Source organism: Brachyhypopomus gauderio, chromosome 12 (assembly GCF_052324685.1).
Source record: "Brachyhypopomus gauderio isolate BG-103 chromosome 12, BGAUD_0.2, whole genome shotgun sequence".
Lineage (NCBI taxonomy): Eukaryota > Metazoa > Chordata > Actinopteri > Gymnotiformes > Hypopomidae > Brachyhypopomus > Brachyhypopomus gauderio.
The window spans coordinates 16933368-16957394 of record NC_135222.1 but is presented as its reverse complement, the minus strand read 5'-3'; the positions used below and the strand labels follow the sequence as shown (position 1 = coordinate 16957394).

The 24027-nt window shown below is 47.8% G+C and overlaps 1 protein-coding gene across 1 annotated transcript; it reads right to left on the bottom strand.

Annotated features, from left to right (window-relative positions):
• Positions 1 to 4: 4 nt before the first annotated feature.
• Positions 5 to 23901, bottom strand: mark1 (MAP/microtubule affinity-regulating kinase 1). The gene is made up of 18 exons (XM_077023341.1): positions 23748 to 23901; positions 23192 to 23561; positions 16186 to 16383; positions 14690 to 14743; positions 12482 to 12530; positions 11756 to 11821; positions 11591 to 11661; positions 11103 to 11159; positions 10729 to 10965; positions 10516 to 10635; positions 10205 to 10304; positions 9982 to 10094; positions 9733 to 9886; positions 9365 to 9546; positions 3323 to 3414; positions 3053 to 3214; positions 2610 to 2867; positions 5 to 1962 (listed from the first exon to the last, which is right to left on the bottom strand). Exons 2-18 carry the CDS (start codon positions 23240 to 23242, stop codon positions 1620 to 1622), a joined length of 2307 nt encoding a protein of 768 aa, XP_076879456.1. The 5' UTR covers positions 23243 to 23561; positions 23748 to 23901; the 3' UTR covers positions 5 to 1619.
• Between the last annotated feature and the right edge of the window lie 126 nt (positions 23902 to 24027).

Below are 24027 nucleotides of genomic sequence, written 5' to 3'. Positions count from 1 at the left end.
CTGTGAGACTGATTCTTTTTTTTTAATGTACAGTACTACGTTTAGAGGAAGGTGTGTATGTGTGTGTGGAAACAGACTTGTTAGGTGTAGAAAGGGTATTTGTGTTTCAAGGAAATCCTGTTTTCTTCACACCCCCTCTGAGCTGCTTCCTCCACTGAGGCTGCCCTGAAGACTCAGGAAATGTAACACTACAGCACGGAGCACAGCACCTCCACCTGCTCCATCACACCTCAAACCTCCTTACTCCTCTTGAGAAACACTATTTTTTTTAAAAGGACACTAAACAAAAGCTTTCCTTAGCTTTCCTTTGAGCACGTGCAATTGTGGACCTTTTCTTCTGTCAGAATTAGAGTAACAACACGAGCTGCACGTTTAACCCTCATCATCTCAGTGGAAAACGTGCAGAACCCTCCCAGCATAAGTGGCCTCACACAACATCAGCATCTCCACCACCATCAACTACAGAAGAAACAAAATGAAAGAACATCTTCAAAAACAGAAGCATCCTACACCCTACACCTTTCATTTGCATCTGGGCGACATTCTGAGCAGGATCTGCAGTGCAGCACATTAAAGGCGTAAACTGAAATAAGAGAGAGAAGGTCAGGCCATCTCAGTCATGTCTGCTCCTGTTCAGGCTGTTTACAGCATCACCACTTTAACCACTACCAAAGTCATAATATTCACCGTTACACTTACTAACACCACAATTTAGTGACTGGACTTTTCTTTGCTTGCATGAAAAGAATGAAAAAAATGTCAAACAAGCTGGAGGTTAATACCAGGAAGCCTTTGGGATGCGCTCTACAAAACACTGTTATTCAGCCCCACACACAGGGTTACAGCCACACCTGCTTAAAGGGGAGAAGAAATGCCTGTGAGAAAAAAAAAAATCAATAATTAAAATGTCATATGACCTGGTGGAGGCAAAATAAAACTAAAAACATGGGGAAAGCAAAGGACTAAGCATCAACATGAGAGACACATGCACGCACGCACATACACAGGCACGCCCATATACACACGCACGCACACACACACACACACACACACACACACACACACACACACACACACACACACACACACACACACACACACACACACACTTTAACGTGAACATCCTATACAGAACTCAAGACTATACAACATCTTCAGATACGAAGACTGAAAGAGTCTCGTATTATACAACTCTATGAACAAGTCAACAAAACACCCTGAATCTGTACATGTGGAAAAAGTAGCATTGCAAGTCTCCGAAACCTTGCCAAAGGAAATCCAATCTGCTAACCTTCACATCGCATATTATTGCAAAAATGGAGATACTATCTCAGTGTATGTGATTTGTGAGCAAAGAGAGACTGCAGTAGTAGGAAGGGGGTTTAAACCTGTTATTAAACCTGTTATTAAACCCGTTATTAAACCTGCCACTGAGCAAACAATACAGCAGGAGCCCCACAAAGCAGTAAACTCAAAATGGCAGCCAAACTCACTGAGTGTAGACATCGCCATAACGACCACACTCGCTGAGAGTGTAGACATCACCATGACGACTACACTCGCTTTATTCTGAGACGCTCAGCACATCCATGTGTATTGTTCGGTTTCCTGAAGATCAATCACAGCTTCAGCTCATTGGCCACTTTGGACGCAATGTTCTTGAAGGCAATGGAGGTGCCCGAGATGCGTTTGAAGCGCACACCGTTGAGAGAGAGGCGGGGCAACTTGCATACTTCCATCTCCCATTGGACCAGGTTGTCCTGTCGTGCATCGCCATGGACACAGAAGAGCAGGAAACGCTCGCGCTGCTCGTAGTCGCAGTTGTTGGCGTCCAGCACCTTGCGAATCTCGCGCATCATGTCACCCGGTTCCAGGGACGACGTGGTCTTCATGCTCCACGTGAAGCGCAGAGAACGTGGCTTACAGTCACGGACGTCGTCCTTGGGCTCCCCGGAGCTGCTCCTGATCACAAACACAAACCCATCCAAGCAATCACTACACACCAAACCACAAACACAAACCCAGCACTACACGCCAAACCACAAACACAAACCCAGCACTACACGCCAAACCACAAACCAATCACTACACGCCAAACCACAAACCAATCACTACATGCCAACCCACAAACACAAACCCATGACTGCCAACCCACATCCTCTATGAATCATATTATATTATTTGTATATATACAAATATGAATCATATTATACAACATACCACAATACAAATCACATCACTACAGCACGAGTCTGACATGGCAAAGCAGACCTTTACACAGAGGTACACGTGAACATAGCTAATGCACATCACATTTGTTCATCGATGACTTTGACACACTGTAGTCTGAAACATGAAAAGCCCAGTGCAGTGTGTGTGTGTGTGTGTGTGTGTGTGTGTGAGAGTATATGTGTGTTCTTGCAAGCATATGTGTATGAGTATGTGTGGGTTTGTATGTTGGTATGTGCATATTTGTATTCTGCTCCGTGCTGTTTTGACTAGATTGTCACAGGTGAGGGGACAGGTGAAGGGGACAGGTGAAGGGGACAGGTGAAGGGGACAGGTGGGCAGGTACTGGCTGCCCTCAGTGTCGGGCGTGACTTGCTCACCTGCGTGCCAGCTTTGAGGTGATCTTGCTGATGATGCCGGTGGATGTGCCCCTGCGAGCCTGGGCCAGAGCCCCCGTATCGTGGGAGAGCGAGGGCGAGGCTGGCGGACCGTTGTAGGTGGCGCTACGCCGCTCCTGCAGCTGTGCTCCGTGGAAGGTGCTGCGACTGGTGGTACCGCGGGGGAAACGCGTCCGCTCCGGCGTGCAGACGCTGAGGCTCTGGGCAGACGGAGACGCACCAGGAACCTGAGAGCTTGAGCTAGAATCGGAGAGAGAGAGAGAGAGAGAGAGAGGGAGAGAGAGAAGGATATATATGTCAGGAAATCAAGGATGTTTAAGGAGCCCAAAAAAGTTTGTTTCTGTTCTGATGCTGAACACTCAAGGTCAGTAGGTCATGAGGTCACGAGGCTTCTACGCGGCTGCTGTTAGGTGAAGACCTCTCACCCCTTGAACTCTGCGTTGTCCTCAATGGGCGGGAGGGGGGACTTGGTGGGGTGGGTTGAGGCGGATATGGAGTTCATGAGCCGTGGCCGAGCGGACGCCAGTACTGCAGAAGCTGCTGGAGACCCAGAGGAACCAGTGCCAGATGCAGACATCTCCGTCAGACTGGGACACCGAGAAAAAAAGACAGTGAGTGAGAATGAATGAGAATAGCACGATAGTCAGGAGGCCCGGATCCAGAATGCTGGCCCCTCTCACCGCCCTGGCCCTCACCTGCAGTCCTTGCCATTGGGGATGGCGGAGTAGCGGTCAGTGCTAGTTCGTTCACACACGTACGTGTTCCTCCGTGTCATCCCTGTGCTGTTCTGCTGGTCCACACATGGAAACAAACACCAGAAAGATGAAACACAAGAAAGATGAATGAAGGCAATAAAGCCAGGAGGTCGATTTCCAAAGGACCATTCATATCTTTCACTGGGTGAAGGTGGACAAGTCTATATAATATAGAAGTTTGATGTTGGTAAAAAACACATATTTAGTGCTATTAGACAGCTAAGAATAGCCTAGCACGCATTTAGCACTACATGGTTAAATACCAGTAGCCTACAAAATAACTGATATTAATATATTAATTTGCTCTTATCCAATGAATTTTGCCATCGAGCCTGTGAACTCTTACAAACTGATGAATGAAACAAATCAACATTGCTTATGTACTGCATAGAGTTTGTTTCAGTACTGAAAAAATATATGATGACCTTTATTTACGATCTATTCAGTAGGTGTGTCACTCTAGACCAGGGGTTGGCAACCTATGGCACGCGCCACCCCTGGCACGCCGAGGCATAATTACTGGCACGTGCCACGCTGGACCAGCATCAGCAAAAAAAATTATAATAAAAAAATCTCAGACAGAGAGCACGATCCTCCAATCAAAATCACTCCTCAACAATTTGTGGTAGTATAAAGAAAACACCCCTCAAAAACAGGGGAAGGAACCAGGGCCGGCGCCACGGGTGGGGGGGGTGGGGGGGGCGAATGGGGGCAGGTGTCCTGCCCCCTCAATGTAAAGAATAAGACCCATTTATTTTACAGCAATCGCAACATGCCACCCCCGCTCATGCCACCTGGTCATGGCGCCAGCGATACCGCCCATCTCCCAAGGCCTTTGGGCAACAGCTCAGGATGTGTTCTAAGGAACCCGCCCTCTGGCAAAGCTGGCATTTAGGTGAGTGTGTTAGGCCCCAGGTAAACAGGTTAGCAGGGCTTGGGAGGATATCATATACCGATTGGACAAGATACTTGAAATGATGTGGTTCTGCCTTCCACAGATCAGTCCGGCTTGTGACATTCTCCCACTTGGTCCAAGCCCCCTGCTTGCTCATGCCCACCATCCTGCTGAAACGGGCCTCTTCCACCTCTGCCCGAACCCCCTCCTGTATGAGCTTCCGCCTTTCCTTTCCTTTAGCTCTGCTGAAGCAAGGCTTCTGGATGCTGCCCAGCCCTGCTCGCCCTGTGGCCACTGTACCGACCAAGGTGCTGTGCCGCAGCCTTGCCTCTGCTCCCTCCACTGCGTCCTGGGCACGCCACTTCCTTCCTGTTCGAACCTCCACGCCTGCTGAGGATACCTTCCCTCCCGTCTCTGTAGAGAAGGACCTCTCTGGCTCGGGCGACCTTGAACTCCTCTGTGACACTGCTGAAAGGAAGCTGGGGCTTAGTCTCGTGCCCAAACAGTGCGATACTGCTCAGACTCCGAGGCAGGCCCAGCCACCTGCGCAGATGCTGGCTGACCTTTCTTTCAAAGCCCTCCACAGTTGTGACTGGGATTTCATACATCAGCAGTGGCCAAATGAGACGAGGCAGGATGTTGTGCTGATAGATCCAAACCTTAAACTTCCCAGGAAGTCCAGACTTGTCCACAGCTAAAAGCCACTGGTTGAGGTTGTCGCTGGTTGTTGCTTGGCGAGCACTTGTGTCTTTCAGATCGCCAGTGAAGAGCTTTCCAAGGTTCTTCACTGTTTTTTTGGACACAGATGGAATGGTGATGTTTCCCAGACTGAATCAGAAGCGGTCCATCACTTTCCCTTTCCTCAGGACCAAGGACCTGGACTTCCCCGGCTTGAAGCTCATTCTTGCCCACGTGATGAGTCGATCCAGTCCTTGCAGGAGCCATCTGCATCCAGGCACTGATGTTGTGGTCACCGTGAGATCGTCCATGAAAGCTCTTATGGCTGATGGGTACCAGATCTGGACAATGGACCTCGGCACTCCACTTCTGCTAACTTAACCAGCATATTCATTGCAAGGGCAAACAGGGACACAGAGATCATGCAGCCGGTGATGATGCCTTTTTCTAGACGATGCCAGTCTGATGTTAATGCCCCAGAGGACACCCTCAGGCTAAAATGGTCATAATAGTTGAGGATGAGATGGCGCACCTTCTCTGGAACATGGTATTTACTCAGGGACAATTCCACCAACTTATGTGGTATTGACCCGTAAGCATTGGCAAGGTCCAGCCAAAGTACTGCCAGATCTCCCTTGCCCTCCCTAGCTTCACGGATCAGCTGGGTCACTACGCCAGTGTGCTCAATACAACCTGGGACTCCTTGGACTCCGCCTTTTTGCACAGAGGTGTCGATGTAAGAGTTCAACAGAAATCTTGCGAGGCGGTTGGAGAGGATCTTGAAGAAGGCCTTGCACTCTGCGCTGAGAAGGGAGATTGTTCTGAACTGCTCAATGTCCTTAGCGTTCTCCTCCTTGGGGATCCATACTCCCTCTGCATGCTTCCACTGCTGGGGTACTTTCCCTCTTTTCCAGATAACTCTGAAGATCTTCCATAGGCGTTCCAGCAGACGGGGCAATGTTTGAAGACCTTGTATGGAACCCCACTTGGGCCTGGTGCAGATGCTGCTCTGGAAGCTTTGATGACGTCTTTCACTTCCTTCAGGGTGGGTGCGCTAATGTCAAACGGGGTGCTAGATTCAGGAGGGCATACAAGGCCATCGCAGTGGCCGAGATCTTAGTCTCTCATGCTGTCGCTATAGGTGTTGCTTAAGTAGCGGTTGATGTCTTCCTTCGGACATGAGAGCTGACCACTGCGTTTCTCCCCCAGCAGCTTCTTTGCGAAGCCAAATGGGTTTGAGATGAAAGCATTGGGTTTTCGAGCCCTCTCCTTGGCCCTCTTCCTGTGCCACTCGGCCCGGCGGAGGGTGAGTAGCCGTTCCCTCACCACACCCCTCAGTTCTGCCAAGCCTTCCTTCTCCTCATCATTAGCCTTCTTATACTGGCTCCTTAATACCCTCAGTTCCTTTCTGAGTTGAGAGATCTTCTTCTCACGCCGGTTTGGAATTGGTGCTGTTGTAGTCTTGGTGGGACGATGTTCCTTGATGCCAAACCTGTCTGATGCAATGCGTATTATGAATGTGCTCATAGTTCTGAGCCTCTGCTCTACATCACCCTTCGCTGCTGCTTCAAGGGCTGAATCAACATCTACATCAAATTCTTATTGGCAGTGGGCCACAAAATCCGACGATGTTCTGATGATCTGCTCTGGGGTGTCGCAGATAGTGCGTGGAGGCTCTGGGCACTGTGGGGTGTCTCCGGGCCTGGATCCTCCTCCGTCTCACCAGATGCCGTACTGGGTACTGGCACTGTGCGTTGCACCACAGGACTCCTTAGGCAGCGCATCTTGGTCTGATGTATGTAGAGGAGGATGGGCTCCCCCCTGAGCCCCCCTAGGACTCGGCACTTGTAAAGCTGCTTTGTGACAACAACTGTTGTAAAAAGCGCTATATAAATAAAATTTGATTGATTGATTGATTGATTGATTGTATCTTTAGGCCTGTCAGATTTTTGCAGACCTTGCCACAACATGCAACACCCCCCTTCCAAATTTATTTGTTGTTAGTGGCACACTCATGGACTAGAAATGTTGAAGTTGGCACTCCATGTCTCAAAGGTTGCCGACCCCTGCTCTAGACCCATCATAGGGGCACTCAATAAATATGTTTACAATATATGCTATTGTATGCCAATGCGAAATATGCTATTGATAATTAATGCTGATAATTATCCTGTCAATAGCCTCTGATAGGAAACGGATATGTATGGGCTGATGGGAAATTTGTACACGAGTAGTATGTAGTAGGCTGTAGTAGTATGTAGTAGGCTGTAGTAGTATGTACAGTTGTGATCAAATTTATTCAACCCCCACTGAAATAAAGTGTTTTGGCCAGTTTGACATTGATTTTGATCATTTCAGTCATCTTATTTACAATTATATCAAAGAGGCACTTATAAATTAGACAAACATAACATAATATTTATGATGGAATAACCACAAATGTCTTTACTGTGCTCACATCATTATCAGTTTTATTCAACCCCCTAGTGACATTATTTTTTAGTACTTAGTACAACATCCTTTTCCAGTTATGACAGCTTTCAAGCGTGAAGCATAGCTTGACACAAGTGTCTTGCAGCGACCTATGGGTATCTTAGCCCATTCTTCATGGGCAAAAGCCTCCAGTTCAGTCACATTCTTAGGCTTGCGCACTGCAACTGCCTTCTTTAGGTCCCACCAGAGGTTCTCAATTGGATTTAAGTCTGGTGATTGCGATGGCCACTCTAGAATGTTCCAGCCTTTCATGTTCAACCATGCTCTAGTGGACTTGGATGTGTGCTTCGGATCATTGTCCTGTTGGAAGGTCCAACGTCTCCCAAGCCGCAGGTTTGTGACTGACTCCATCACATTTTCCTCCAAGATCTCCTGGTACTGAAGGGAATTCATGGTACCCTGCACACGTTGAAGCTTTCCTGTACCATTAGAAGCAAAACAGCCCCAAAGCATAATTGACCCCCCGCCATGCTTCACAGTAGGCAAGGTGTTCTTTTGTTCATAAGCCTGGTTCTTCCTTCTCCAAACATAGCGCTGGTCCATTGTCCCAAACAGTTCTAATTTAGTTTCCAAAACCTGTTCCAAAACCTTTGTGGCTTGTCCACATGACTTTTGGCATACTGCAGTCGACTTTTCTTGTTCTTTGGAGTCAGCAAGGGGGTGCGTCTGGGCGTTCTGGCATGGAGGTCTTCGTTATGCAGTGCGCGCCTTATTGTCTGAGCTGAAACTTCAGTGCCCACATCTGACAGGTCTTTTTTCAGTTCCTTAGCAGTCACGCGGGGATTTTTCTCCACATTACGCTTCAGGTAGCGCACAGCAGTCGCGGTCAGGATCTTCTTTCTGCCACGACCAGGTAACGTTTCCACTGTGCCCTTTAACTTGAACTTGCGAATGATACTTCCGATAGTGTCTCTTGGAATATTTAACAACTTCGCAATCTTTTTATATCCATTGCCATTCTTGTGAAGAGCAATAACCTCTTCTCTTGTCTTCTGGGACCATTCTCTTGCCTTCACCATGCTTGGAAACACACCAGTAGATGTCTAGAAGGAGCTGAGTATCACAGTCCTTTTAAATCTGCCTAATTGGTGCTTATCATGCTTGATTGCTGCTCGTTGACATCCACAGATGTTTTCAATACCTGATGGAAAACACTGGAATGAACCTCTGTTCTTAGGAGTGGTAGTCGTAAAGGGGTTGAATAATTGTGTCAATGAAGAAATCACAAAAAGGCCATTTAATACTTTATGACAAAAAAAATTGATGCTATCTTAGTTGCATTTAGTTCTTTAACAAGTCCTTGTAAGATTTCATTATGAACACAATTACAAATGTGCACTGAATTCCATAAAACCCTTCGCAGCATTGGGGGTTGAATAAATTTGATCACAACTGTAGTAGGCTGTAGTAGGGTGTAGTAGGCTGTAGTAGGGTGTAGTAGGCTGTTTCGAACAGAGCTCCACCCTCTTCCTTTCTTTCCCCACAACTATACCGAATTCATACTGAACCGTGGGGTCCATACCGTGTTGTGAACCGTGACACCACTAATAAACTTTGTTATTCTGCTAAACACCTCAACTTAAACACCAATGAAACTGTGAGGACAACCAAAAATAAATCACCATTCGTGCCTACACAGCAGTAAACACCACCACACAATCCACCAGACCCACACAACCGACCAGACTCACCACACAACTGAATTAATTCATAAAAATAATAGCAAAACTTAGATGTTATTACTCAATAGTAGTGCAATAATTACTAAGCAGCTATTTGTGAGTGTGTAGGTCAGATTGTGCAGCTTTTGCAGGGTTCCTTATGAAACAAAATTTGTAGAAACAGATAATCCACATAACATGACAAAAAGCCGTTATCAGGTCATGTATCATGACCTCATACTGGTGACCTCTCACCCCTGAGCCTATAGAGGTCTTCCTGCGCTCCTGCACGGTCAGTGGTGAGACGGCCATGTCTCCTCTGGAGCCAGACGCGGGGAGCTTGCGGGAAGCAACCCACTCCTCCTTCTTTTCTCCCTCCACACTGGTGGCCTGTCCTCTCCGGCTGCAGGACACGGGTGGCGGGACGGAGGGGGAGACTGAAGGGCGCACACACGCGCACACACACACACGACTCACATTTTACTACAGATGCTACTCTCAGCAGTCTAAACCCATTATACACATCTACATTATACACATCTACATGTGCAATGGAAACTTAGGAGAGGGGTGTGGGGGTGCTGTGTGTGCGGGGTGTGTGGAGCTCTGTGGGCGGGGCTGACCATGGTCACTGTAGCGCCTCTGTTTCTGTGTGGCAGAGATGCTGTGCTGTACTTTGGAGTGAGCAGGTGACGCTGAGGAGCTGTTGTTCAGGTCACTGCTGGGTCGTGACCTCTGACACAGGTTTGTGCTGGACAGCGACTCACTCCCTTCAAACTGCCAAAGCAAAGCAATAAAAGCGCTGGATGAAATTAACCAACAGTGACTCCTCCCACAACTGTGAGATCTACTGCCAGACCCCCTCTGCTTGCCTCTGGAGGTTTTCTGCCCAGGAGAAGGTAGGTGGCCATGACTTCATCATACTTCTGGCCCACTAGGGAATCTTTGATCTCATCTTTGGGGAAGCCCATGGTGATCATCAGGTCTGAAAGAGAATGTGACAGTGCACGCCTTAGTTTCTATAAGTGAGTGTGTGTGTGTGTGTGTGTGTGTGTGTGTGTGTGTGTGTGTGTGTGTGTGTGTGTGTGTACTGACCAATCCGTTTTGTGTCACTGAAGTCTGGCTCTGGTTCTGTGTATGGTTTGAGCTCCTCCTCCTCATGGCCCACATTCATCCAGCGATCCTTCATGATTTGCTGTGACACACATATATACACACACACACACACACACACACACACACACACACACACACACACACACACACACACACACACACACACACACACATTTACATGCAAAGTGGTACAAAGTGGTAGGTGGTGTCTGGAAGGAGGGAGGGGCAGTAGATGACCTCCAGACTGCCATGGCTGGGGTGGTTTGGGGGTGAGGGGTGATGGTGCTGACCTCTAGACTGCCACGTTTGCCTGGATTGAGCACCAGCAGTTTCTTCAGCAGGTTCTCACAGTCGGTGGACATGTAGAAAGGGACACGGTACTTCCCCCTCAGAACACGCTCCCTCAGCTCCTGGGGAGGGACGGCCAGCCCGCCATCACACATCCACCCACCAATACAATTACTGCTAGAGCCCACTGGTTCTGGCTAGACATTAAAACACACCTTCAGGTTCTGCCCGTCGAAGGGCAGTGAGCCGCTGACCAGCGTGTAGAGGATGACCCCCAGGCTCCACACGTCCACCTCGGGCCCGTCGTATTTCTTCCCCTGGAAGAGCTCGGGCGCGGCGTAGGGCGGGCTGCCACAGAACGTGTCCAGCTTGTTCCCAATGGTGAATTCATTACTGAAGCCAAAGTCAGCTATCTTGATGTTCATGTCAGCATCCAGGAGCAGATTCTCAGCCTTCAGGTAAGAGATGACATGACATCACACACACACACACACACACACACACACACACACACACACACACACACACACGTGTACGCTTTGGTGGAGGGAATGCCGTTGGTTCAGCTGATGGGCGCTGACCCACTCACTTTGAGATCTCTGTGGACGATCCTCTTCTGATGGCAATACTGCACCGCAGACACGATCTGAGAGGCGCACGCACACACGCACAGATGGGGGGTGGTTGGGGATTGGTTGGTGGAGGGAACACGTGAACGAGGGAGATTTTAAAAAAAAGAGGGCAAAATGGAAAGAAAGATTAGATTTGATTATCACATCCTAGATCATCACAAATCTCCTTACACTGGGAGTTTAGCGCTGTGCTGACTGGTGCTCCATCCAACGGTGATTTGGGAGATATGAGTGAATTACACCACAAACCCACGAATGAATGATGGAGTAGCAGGAGCAGGGGGCTCATATCCATAATCCTCCAATGATTAAATCAAACACATGTCTGTTCAATTACTGCCATTGTAAGCTTGAGAGTCAGGAAACAAGAGTAATGCCACTAGGGGGCAGTATGTGTAAGTGAAACTATACTCATACTGAATAGGATTGTATTGAATTCTCTCACCTGTCGAAACTTGGCTCTGGCCTCCTTCTCTTTCATTCTTCCATGTGCAACTAAGTAGTCAAACACTTCCCCTGAGAGACAGACACAGGAGGACTGTAACATCTGCCATGTGCCACCATCCCTGTTGACCCCCAGCTGACCCCCATCTGACCCCGTGACACCCACCTCCACTGGCGTACTCCATTATCAGATAAAGTGTCTTCTCCGTTTCAATGACTTCAAATAACTTAACTGTGAAGGAGAGGAGAAGGTATTTTAGCTTGGCATGGACAAGAACACATTTTTGCAGCCTGCTTTTAAAAATGCTTGTAGCATGCTCAAGCCTGGACCCATGTGGCATGTGTGTGTGGTGTGTGTCTGTGGTGTGCGTGCCTGTGTAGTAAACCCTAATACATACATACACACACACACACACACACACACACACAGGACAGCAGTGTCTCATCACAGTATACATCTCGATTATTACAGAACCCACAGAATCTACATGCCAACCTAAAACCTGCCCTGCTCACCACAAAAACACTGACGCAGAAAGAATGACCAATCACCACAGTCCACACAGGGGTCGGACTGGGCTGGGTCAGGTCTGTATGACCTTTGAGAAAAAGCAGAAGTGTCTGCTTCAAAATGGCACCCATCACAAACACAGTCATCTCACTGATCACTACATACTCCACTGAAACATACACAGTCCCGCCAGAATGTAGCCAAATGTTAGAGAAGAGTAGAAAACCAGTGACAAGAGAGAGAGAATATAAGAAATTTGTGGTCTTCTTTCTTAGTCTGGGGCTTTATAACCCTAAACCTTTATAACCCTAACCCTAGGTTAGAACTCTGTGTACATCTGTGAGGTGGGTTTGACCAGCATATATGGGTTAGAAAGCTTACCTATATTAGGGTGATTCAGTATCTTCATAATCCTTACTTCACGAAAAAGCTGGCGAGAAAAATAAAACACACTGTAATGTCATAGTAGTATTTACCCAACAGCACCAGGTCTGCTGTGTGTTTGCATGTTGAAACATGACAAATTAACACATAATCTCCCAGACTCACTGAGCAGTGGAGGTGATGGTGCTACTTCACACTGTACAGGCACGTGCTTGTGTGCTTGTGTGCGAGTGTGTGTACGGGTGTGTACGGACCACAATCAGACCAACCAGACTTTATTTATTTCCAGAGCAACAAGAGGGCTTTTCCTGTGAATGGACATTAAATGAATGGACCCGCCTTCTCTTGGCATTCCATCCAATGAGGAGACTCTGACTGGTTCAGGGAAGTGGCTGAGGTGAGAGGCGTGGGTGTGAACTGGGATACTAACAGGTCACAGGCAGCCACACATGGAGTATGACCACTAATTTACAGCACCATTATTATCTTCAAGTCTCTGACCCTTGTGACACCGTCTGGTGCTTTAAAGTAAAGCAAACTCAAGCACTGCTCGTGTCATAGAGCAAAATCAAACCGTGTTCGTGTCATAAAGCAAACTCAAACCGTGTTCGTGTCATAAAGCAAACTCAAACCGTGTTCGTGTCATAAAGCAAAATCAAGCACTGCTCGCGTCATAAAGCAAAATCAAGCACTGCTCGCGTCAAAGCAAAATCAAACCATGTTCGTGTCATAAAGCAAACTCAAACAGAGCTCGTGTCATTGTTTTTCAGAAGGGCTTTAACACATCACTGCCAGAAGACCTGCATTACAGAGAATACAATCAGCAGATTTGACAAAGTTCCCTAACCCTACCCTACCCTAACTAATCTAACCCTAACGTAAACAGTGTTCTCTTAAACTCCATCTTTAGGCCATGACAGTAGCACCACACACAGTCCAAAGCTCATACAGAAATGCTGTTCCAGGACAACATTCTTGAGAAGCTGTAGACACCATGGCGACTAAACACAATGTCACTGGTGTTCAGCTATGACATCAGGTGCCTTAAAGTTCTTCCTTGGGGTGGGATGAAGTCATGGGATGAAGTCATGGTTATGTCATCCATAAAGCCTGTTGTTGGAAGCTACAATTCCACACACAAAATAATGTGTGCATACACACAGGAAAACTATTTATAATGTGCAAACAAACACACAAAATGGGCACACATGTTTAAGAACATACACACACACTCCAATAATACAATACAAACACAAATCCACCATAGCCATAACAGACAACAAACAGTCAAATGAAATAAACTGTTTTAGGAAGTGGTGGGTGTTTATAGCCCACAGCATTATGGGAAACAGCATTATGGGGAAACAGGCTATTTGAGTGCAGCTCATTTTGGTAATCAAACTGTGATCAAATATGAGATGAAATGTGCAAGAGGCACATGGAGCTGAACCACATCTGCCAATCAGCACCGTCTGAGCACCGTCTGGGCACCGTCTGGGCACCGTCTGAGGTCTCCATCAGAAATAAGGCTTTTGGAATTATAGACACTGGAGTAGTGACCATGGGAACTCAGAAATGATGTGTGACACCAGAGAGTCAGACTGTGGATGTGTTGTGGATTGAGTATATGGCCTGCACACAGGACTGCACTGTTCAGGCCTCATTAAGTTGCACTGATTAATTACCATCAGCATTCTGGTGCAGCAGAGAGACAATTCCCTGTGTGCTTCACATACAACAAGCCTTCACTGAGAGAAGATAGCACAGCCCCACAGCACCACAGCTCAGTTGCACACAGCACCACAGCTGACCACGGTGACACAGCCCCACAGCACACAGGTCAGCTGCCCACGGGGACACTGGGTGAACACCACAGAACAGATCAGAGCAGCATACCATCTACACACCAATGACCTTCTGGAACTGGACTACAGTATACCCATATGCTAGACGTGTATTAGACACGTCCTGAACTTCCTCTAGTGTGTAATGCAAAAAACCTGTTGTCCTTCTGTTAGAATACAGAATCAACAGAAGTAACTGTGACCCTGTTTCACAAGGCTCACCATTAGTAGAAGACTGCTCAACACACACATGCTGGGAGACACACACACTCGCGGGGAGAGGCACATGTTAAATGAAGTTTAACAAAATGATAATCATGACACTGAACACAGTGGTCAGTAGTGATGGATAAGAGCTCACCTTCTGTAAACTGCTGGGGTTCAGCTGTGTCTTATCAATAATCTTCACAGCAACCTGAAAGACAAGATCGAGATAGAAGCAGGATTCAATACCATCCCTGGAGCTGAAATGATTATTTCATATTGCTGACAAAAAACACACCCCCCCCCCCCCAATTTACCACTTAACATTAACCCCAGTTTTGTATATTCACATCTTGAGTCTGCTGGGACAGAGTGGGTCGGTGGAGGGTGGGGGTGGACGTGGGAGGGACAGAGCGGGGTGGGGCAGGGTGGGGGCGAGGATAGGGGTGGATGAGGGAGTTTTTCAGAGACGTGATGGTGAGGGTTTTCAGGACTGTGCTGAGAATTCTAAAAATGTCTTGAGATATACCGGAAAAATGCACAAGCAACCAAAACCTCCACACATATCAGCATACTGTCTGTCATTTAATAAAAAGACCACAAACGGATGCCTACAGCCACACAGGAGAGATCAAGATGAAGACAGCATATAGGAAGTGTACAGAAAAGTGTCCTGTGTCTCCCGCCAGTCCTGTAGCAGGGTCGGAGTTATGTAGGAGAGACACCCGCGAGAACACAAAGCACAGCAGTGTACTCAGAGATACACCCATCTGACAGAAGAAGCTACATTTCGTAGTATTGCTCATAATAACAACGCTCGTCATTACGATATACTAACCAAAACTGGTTCGTGTTCCGGTTTCATAATTAACACACTGCTTCGAAAACCTATTTAACATGTGGCAACTTGCTGTGTCATGGCATTAGTCATTAGATACGTGAAACTTGCTATCAGTTACAATCCGTTTAAAACACAGCTCATTCTGTAAAGCTGGTCGTCCTGGTGCTGGACACCAACTCGTACACTCAGTACAGTAAACAGAAGATATAACGTCAGTACAGTAGCACAATGTTCTTTCTCACTGAAATAATGACAGTAACTTCATTCAGGCTACACCTCAGCTTTGTAATACATTTTTTGTTGATCCATATATAAGGACACGTGTTCATATAAGGGTGCATGTTCATTTCAAACTGATCGGTGAGCAGAAACAATACAGTTAAAATGGAGACATGTTCACAAACATTAAATACACACATCCCACACCACCCCACACACACACACACACACACACACACACACAACAGGAGTACAACTCAGAATGCCTGTAGATCTGTCCAGCCTACAATGGGACTTCTCATGCTATCAGATGGCAGTTGATCCTGGCTCAGGGCCAAGGACAGTAGTGGATAAAATAAGAACTAGAAATAAGAATAAAAAACAATAAATAAAATAAGGTCTGGACACCTTTGCATACTTTCCACAGAGGAAACATCATATACATCACATCTCTCAGCTAAGCAAATCTACAGCACCATGCAACAAACACACTAAGCATATATGTATATACACACACACACACACACACACACACAAAATAATGAGTGTGGGTTGGGGGGGGGGGGGGGGGGTAACTCCTGTCACGTCATTACCTCCCGTCCTGTTAAGACATGACGTGCCAGTTTCACTTTGGCGAAGTTGCCCTTGCCGATGGTTTTGAGCAGTCTGTAGTTGCCAACGTGCGGCTGCTCGTCGGGGATGGATGCCACCGAGTTACGGGAGCGCGGGAGACTTTGGCGACTGGCGGACTTGACGGGAGCTGCAGGGGGTTGGGACGAGCCGTCCACAGCCTGTTGGAGAGGACGAGGACGGGATTAGTAAACAGCACACTCAACCCTCAACTTAATGCACAACCAAAACAGTGGTTGGGTATAAATCTTCAAATATGTTTTAACACATATAAAACACTGAGGCATAAACACATTAGCATGTCTGCCAGCATGTTTCCACAGTTAAGTTTAATGGGGAATTGTGTTTGTTTGTTGTGTGTGTTTTCCATATAAACTTCAGGCCCATGTGACTACATCACAAAGAGGTTATGCTTAGGTCAGGGTTAAGTTTTTAGATGTTAGGGTTAGAGGTTAGGGTTTGCCAACTGCCTTACAGAGGCTTAAATAACACTTGAAAGTAAAGGAACCTCTGACTGTAGCTGCATCTCTGAAGCTCACAATGCTCAATCATCACACGTCTGCCCCTGCTGATCAGTTAGTTAGGGTAAGGTTTAGGGTTAGGGCTAATGCTAACACTAACCCTAACCCTAGGGGTAAGGTTTAGGGTTAGGGCTAATGCTAACACTAACCCTAACCCTAGGTGAAACAGGAACAGTGTGTGCCCACACCATCATGGCTGCTGTTAAGAACAAGTCATAAAACTCCACCATGAACCTCTCTCTCTCTAGCTAGACACCCGGCTAATAGAGCAGAAGACCCCCGGCTAATAGAGCAGGAGACACCCGGCTAATAGAGCAGGAGACACCCGGCTAATAGAGCAGGAGACACCCGGCTAATAGAGGAGACACCCGGCTAATAGAGCCTCCTGGAAAAGATGCACACTGCTGTTTTCTGAACAAAAATGCTTCCCAGCAGAGAATCACATATCAAGCAACTGATTATGGAACTGTTTTAGTCTTTAGCCAGAAAATTCCAGGTGTTGAGATGAAGGATGGAAGAGAGAGAGTGACAGATAGACACACAGAGAGAGAGAGAGAGAGAGAGAGACAGAGAGAGACAGAGAGAGAGACATGAAAGGCCTGCCATGACCACTTGATCATTTGCTGCCCCCTCACCTCTACCCCTCGAACAGGTCCCTCACCTCTACCCCTAAAACAGGTCCCTCACCTCTACCCCTAAAACAGGTCCCTCACCTCTACCCCTAAAACAGGTCCCTCACCTCTACCCCTAAAACAGGTCCCTCACCTCTACCCCTAAAACAGGTCCCTCACCTCTACCCCTAAAACAGGTCCCTCACCTCTACCCCTAAAACAGGTCCCACACCTCTACCCCTAAAACAGGTCCCTCACCTCTACCCCTAAAACAGGTCCCTCACCTCTACCCCTAAAACAGGTCCCTCACCTCTACCCCTAGAACAGCCCCCTCACCTCTACCCCTAAAACAGCCCCCTCACCTCTACCCCTAAAACAGGTCCCTCATCTCTACCCCTAAAACAGGTCCCTCACCTCTACCCCTAAAACAGGTCCCTCACCTCTACCCCTAAAACAGGTCCCTCACCTCTACCCCTAAAACAGGTCCCTCACCTCTACCCCTAAAACAGGTCCCTCACCTCTACCCCTAGAACAGCCCCCTCACCTCTACCCCTAAAACAGGTCCCTCACCTCTACCCCTAAAACAGGTCCCTCACCTCTACCCCTAAAACAGGTCCCTCACCTCTACCCCTAGAACAGGTCCCTCACCTCTACCCCTAAAACAGGTCCCTCACCTCTACCCCTAAAACAGGTCCCTCACCTCTACCCCTAAAACAGGTCCCTCACCTCTACCCCTAAAACAGGTCCCTCACCTCTACCCCTAAAACAGGTCCCTCACCTCTACCCCTAAAACAGGTCCCTCACCTCTACCCCTAGAACAGCCCCCTCACCTCTACCCCTAGAACAGCCCCCTCACCTCTACCCCTAGAACAGCCCCCTCACCTCTACCCCTAAAACAGGTCCCTCACCTCTACCCCTAAAACAGGTCCCTCACCTCTACCCCTAAAACAGGTCCCTCACCTCTACCCCTAAAACAGGTCCCTCACCTCTACCCCTAGAACAGGTCCCTCACCTCTACCCCTAAAACAGGTCCCTCACCTCTACCCCTAAAACAGGTCCCTCACCTCTACCCCTAAAACAGGTCCCTCACCTCTACCCCTAAAACAGGTCCCTCACCTCTACCCCTAAAACAGGTCCCTCACCTCTACCCCTAAAACAGGTCCCTCACCTCTACCCCTAAAACAGGTCCCTCACCTCTACCCCTAAAACAGCCCCCTCACCTCTACCCCTAGAACAGCCCCCTCACCTCTACCCCTAGAACAGCCCCCTCACCTCTACCCCTAGAACAGCCCCCTCACCTCTACCCCTAGAACAGCCCCCTCACCTCTACCCCTAGAACAGCCCCCTCACCTCTACCCCTAGAACAGCCCCCTCACCTCTACCCCTAGAACAGCCCCCTCACCTCTACCCCTAGAACAGCCCCCTCACCTCTACCCCTAGAACAGCCCCCTCACCTCTACCCCTAGAACAGCCCCCTCACCTCTACCCCTAGAACAGCCCCCTCACCTCTACCCCTAGAACAGCCCCCTCACCTCTACCCCTAGAACAGCCCCCTCACCTCTACCCCTAGAACAGCCCCCTCACCTCTACCCCTAGAACAGCCCCCTCACCTCTACCCCTAAAACAGCCCCCTCACCTCTACCCCTAAAACAGGTCCCTCACCTCTACCCCTAAAACAGGTCCCTCACCTCTACCCCTAAAACAGGTCCCTCACCTCTACCCCTAAAACAGGTCCCTCACCTCTACCCCTAAAACAGCCCCCTCACCTCTACCCCTAGAACAGGTCCCTCACCTCTAACTCTAAGCCCATGCTGTTACGTAATGATTCTAGGATACGAGAAGCTTCTTCTCTGATTCTACTTGCCATTTTGTTCTCTAAATCAGGGAACAGCTCCATATTATGTTACATCATCAAAACAGATGAGAGAGAACACCACACACACACACACACACACACACACACAGGCCACTTTATTAGGTACACATGTCCAACTGCTCATTAACGCTAATGTCAAATGCCAATCACATGGCAGCAACTACATACATTTAGTCATGTAGACCTGGCCAATGCGATCTGCTGCAGTTCAAAATGAGCATCAGAATGGGAAAGAAAGGTGATTTAAGTGACTTTGAACGTTGCATGGTTGTTGGTGCCAGACGGGCTGGTCTGAGTATTTCAGAAACTGCTGATCTACTGGGATATTCACACACAACCATTTCTAGGGTTTACAGAGAATGGTTAGAAAAAGAGAAAATATTCAGTGAGCAGCATTTCTGTGGGTGCAAATGCCTTGTTGATGCCAGAGGTCAGAGGAGAATCGCCAGACGGATTTGAGCTGATAGAACGGCAACAGTAACTCAAATAACCAGTCGTTACAACTGAGGCATTCAGAAGAGCATCTCTGAACGCACAACGGATGGGCTACAGCAGCAGAAGAACACACTGGGTGCCAATCCTGTCAGCTAAGAACAGGAAACTGAGGCTACAGTTTTCACAGGCTCACCAAAATTGGACAATAAAAGATTGAAAAAACGTTGCCTGGTCTGACGAGTCTCGATTTCTGTTGCGACATTCGGATGGTAGGGTCAGAATTTGGCATCGACAACATGAAAGCATGGATCCATCCTGCCTTGTATCAATGGTTCAGGCTGGTGGTGGTGGTGCAATGGTGTGGGAGATATTTTCCTGGCACACTTTGGGCCCATTAGTACCAATTGAGCATTGTGTCAATTGAGCATTGTGTCAACACCACAGCCTACCTGAGTATTGTTGCTGACCATGTCCATCCCTTTATGACCACAGTATACCCATCTTCTGATGGCTACTTCCAGCAGGATAACGCGCCATGTCATAAAGCGCAAATCATCTCAGACTGGTTTCTTTAACACAACAATGAGTTCACTGTACTCAAATATCCTCCACAGTCACCAGATCTCAATCCAATAGACCTTTGGGATGTGCAGCCGACAAATCTGCAGCAACTGCGTGATGCTATCATGTCAATATGGATCAGACTCTCTGAGGAATGTTTCCAGTACCTTGTTGAATCTATGCCACAAAGGATTAAGGTAGTTCTAAAGGCAAAATGGGGTCCAACCCGGTACTAGCAAGGTGTACCTAGTAAAGTGGCTGGTGAGGGTACACACACAAACACACACACACCTGTCCCTCGTTATGATCACAGAGGGACAGGATTACCATTCAGCAGAGTCATCACTGTCCCAAGCACACAGGCCTCCCTGTTAGAAGCTCACCACCATCTCAAGCTCACATTTCCACAGAGAGCACTTTCCTGTCCAGTTTGCAACCAGCCTGATCATATGGATGAAATAATAACAGTGACACACTGAGTGTAGTGTTATTGTCGAGCGTTAACGGGTCACTTCGGCTCAGTATTGGCAAATTACTTAACATAAGCCACAGGCTGGAAAACATGAGAAAAAAAGCAGGCATGTGTCAGTACCATCAAACTAGAGCACAGCAGGTCTGTCAACCTAGAGTACTGGTGAGCTTTACGTTTTGGTGCTGTGCAGGTGTGGGGACGAACCAACTGCATCATTCAGTCAAAGCTTTAGGGACGGGTGGGGGTAACAGGACATGGCTTCCCTTTGAGTGCTGCTCTGCCTCCACACTTACCATGTTTTCAGTTTTGCCAGCTGAATGGGTGGAAATGTGTGTTTTCATGCACATAAACACGCCCCGGCGTCTGCTTGTGATCATTAAGAGCATGCTCCCAGGTTTTGCTTTGTAGTGTCATTTAAAACCGCGTGCTGTGGCTTGTCGAAACTACAGGGTTACGGCATCATTTAACACAGGTCAGCTGAACAGCCAGATGCTGCCTGACATGCAGATTCTTCAGAACAATATAAGACAGGCACTCGGACCAAAAATCCTGTACTGTGTGTGCCACCCTGTGTGTGCCACCCTGTGTGTGCCACCCCCGCGTGTGCCACCCCCGCGTGTGCCATGCTAGGTGCCATCCTTGTTCTCCACTCCTGCTGCTGCAATTCAACTCCCTGAGCAGAACACACAGCTGAGCCTCTCAATCAAAGTGCAATAAACAGGCCGCTCCACCTGCAGATCCGTGTAGACGCTGCAGTTTACTGCAGGACTGACTTAATACAGGTCTCAAGTCCTATACTGAATCAGCACATTCAGATCGCTGGCGAGTGACTGTGATCAAGAGCCAACAAGATCCAACAAGATTTGGCAGCAACGGGATTTTGCTTTCCAAGCGAATTATCTGTACTTACCTGACGAGAGTGTCGCCCTGCTGATATCAGAGCAAAGCACTCGATGAAGATCTCCCTGCCTGTACTGTTAGCACAGCAGGCTGCCACTTCAACGCAATACAAGTTTAAAGCTCAGCAAACATCTACCATTTGTTAGAAAATATCAGCAAATTTTCTAATGTAATAAAAGTCTTTTATGGCCATCTCTTTATGAGAGGGAATTGTGATGAGACGATTCAGGGATATCTCTGGTTATATGAAGGAAGAAAGCTCTGATTTGGGTACTTGGGTGTCAAAAAACGTTTTTCAGTTTAATGAACACACGTACAACAGAGCACAAAAATGCAGAGATGCAGCCCTGTATATTTATTGTGTTTGGTTATCACCTCAGACTGGTAGAGGTGTAGAAATAACAATGAACTCATAAGCCTAATCGGTTAATGAGATTTTTAAAAATCTGAGCAACTTACAGCTAACGGATATGTTCTCAGTTAATTCAAATGGTCATGCCTTTAAACCAGCATCCAAAGTTAACCGGATAACGATCTGCATGTATAATTCTGCAACCATGCACGTTACACACATGTTCAATAAGTGTCCATATTGGATACAATAATTAGATCATCCAATTAGCCCCCTGTGACCACTTATGCACAAGTCGTGTTTATTTATTTACAACACCAACAGAACCTGTGTTTGTGTTTATAGGGCAAGGTAAGGGCAAACATCTAAAACAACCACATTTACATTTTTAAGTCGTTTTCTGTACATTGGTCTAAAATATAGATAATCACAAGTGTATTCTTAAATACTCTACTATTTCGATTTAGAGATCACGTATGAAAGACGATGACTGGTTAGTTTTCCCACATTCAAGGTCTTTTTAATGCATGAATCACATTTACGGCATTGCTCAGTCATTCTGTCCACCTCAGGCCATCCTCCCCGAGCCTACCCGAACCTCCCCGAACCTCCCCGAGTCTCCCCATCTTTTTTTGCAAGTCATCGGAAGCCAAAGGCTGTGAAGTGATGCTTATTTTAACGTGGCTGTGAACAAAATCATTCTCGATCCTCTCTAAAGAGAACACTTAACACCACTTGACTGGACGATTGGCCATTTCTACTAAAAACTAAGGAGAATATCATGTAATTCCCGCCCTTACACTGAAATACGCTCGCGCCGTTGTCCCCATCCCGGTTATAACTAACCGGCTAACGCTATCCGGCTAACGCTAACCGGCCGGGCGACGTTTCTGGCACGAAACAGCATCGCTGTGCACCCAGCTCGCTCCATCACGGGGTCCGTCTAGCGGGGTCCCCACCCTGCCACCCGTGAAGTCCGCTTTAACGGCGGCCTCTCTGGTTAACCGTCTCGTTCAAATGACCAGAGACGGTTTACCGACACGCAGGTGACGTGAAGCCGTGAAACCGGCCACATTACCGACACAACCGGCCACATCAAGACCGGGTCTCTAGCCGCGGCTCTCGGCCCGTCGACGTGCCCCCTGGTCTGAAAGCATCCGCACGTAACCGAGTTCAAACCGGGGCGACGGCTGAAGTAAAACGGCACAAACGGAGGAGGAGCGGCCGCGGCGTGTACTCACGTTCTCCGTGTCGCGCTCGTTAACCGTGGGCAATGGCGTCCTGGTCGACATTTTGTGGGTTCGGGCCGCTTATCAAAGCGCCGGGCTGGGTAGCGAGCGACGGGGGGGAGAGATGCTCCGTTACACCGGCATTCCCAGCCTCACGAATGGAACCGGAGCAGACCACGGCACATCTCCGGTGGCGCCGACATCAGCCGGACACACTCACCTTCCCGGCAAGGGGCGAAGACGCGCGTCCCGGCAGCTGATTAATAAGCAGACGTTGAGCTCCGTGATGCGGGGCGGGAGAGCGGGACGTGCGGGGTTAAGAAACCGGCTCGGACCCACCGATAGAGACAGCAGAGAAGAGCCCGACACGCTAACACTGGACCTGAAATATCGACAAAATACATGAAAACAAGAAATACATGTATCGATTTTATGTGTGTGCGTGTGAAAATAAATAAAAATATATTTACACACACAAATATTTATATACAGACACATACACACACCAAGCTGCTCTTCTTAAAGTGTTGGGTAAAATGTAGTATTTACTGTACAAATTCCTGCTTACCCGCTCGTCTGCCCCGTATTGTTAGGTAGGGGGCACTTGTATAGTTCGCAGTGACATAGCTAGTTAACAATACAAAACGGATTTTTGCAAGTAGCAGAACATATTAATGCCGCCACAGAGGTTTGGTTAGTTAATAATGTGCAGTAATGCCGTGTGTTGTCGACCCCTGGCGGCTCGGTAACGGTACTACGGTCTACTTTTGAAAGCACCTTTGAACTCCTACATTTTCTGTTTCTACCTTAGAATATTGTAGGCACTCTGCAGCTGTATGTACACACCT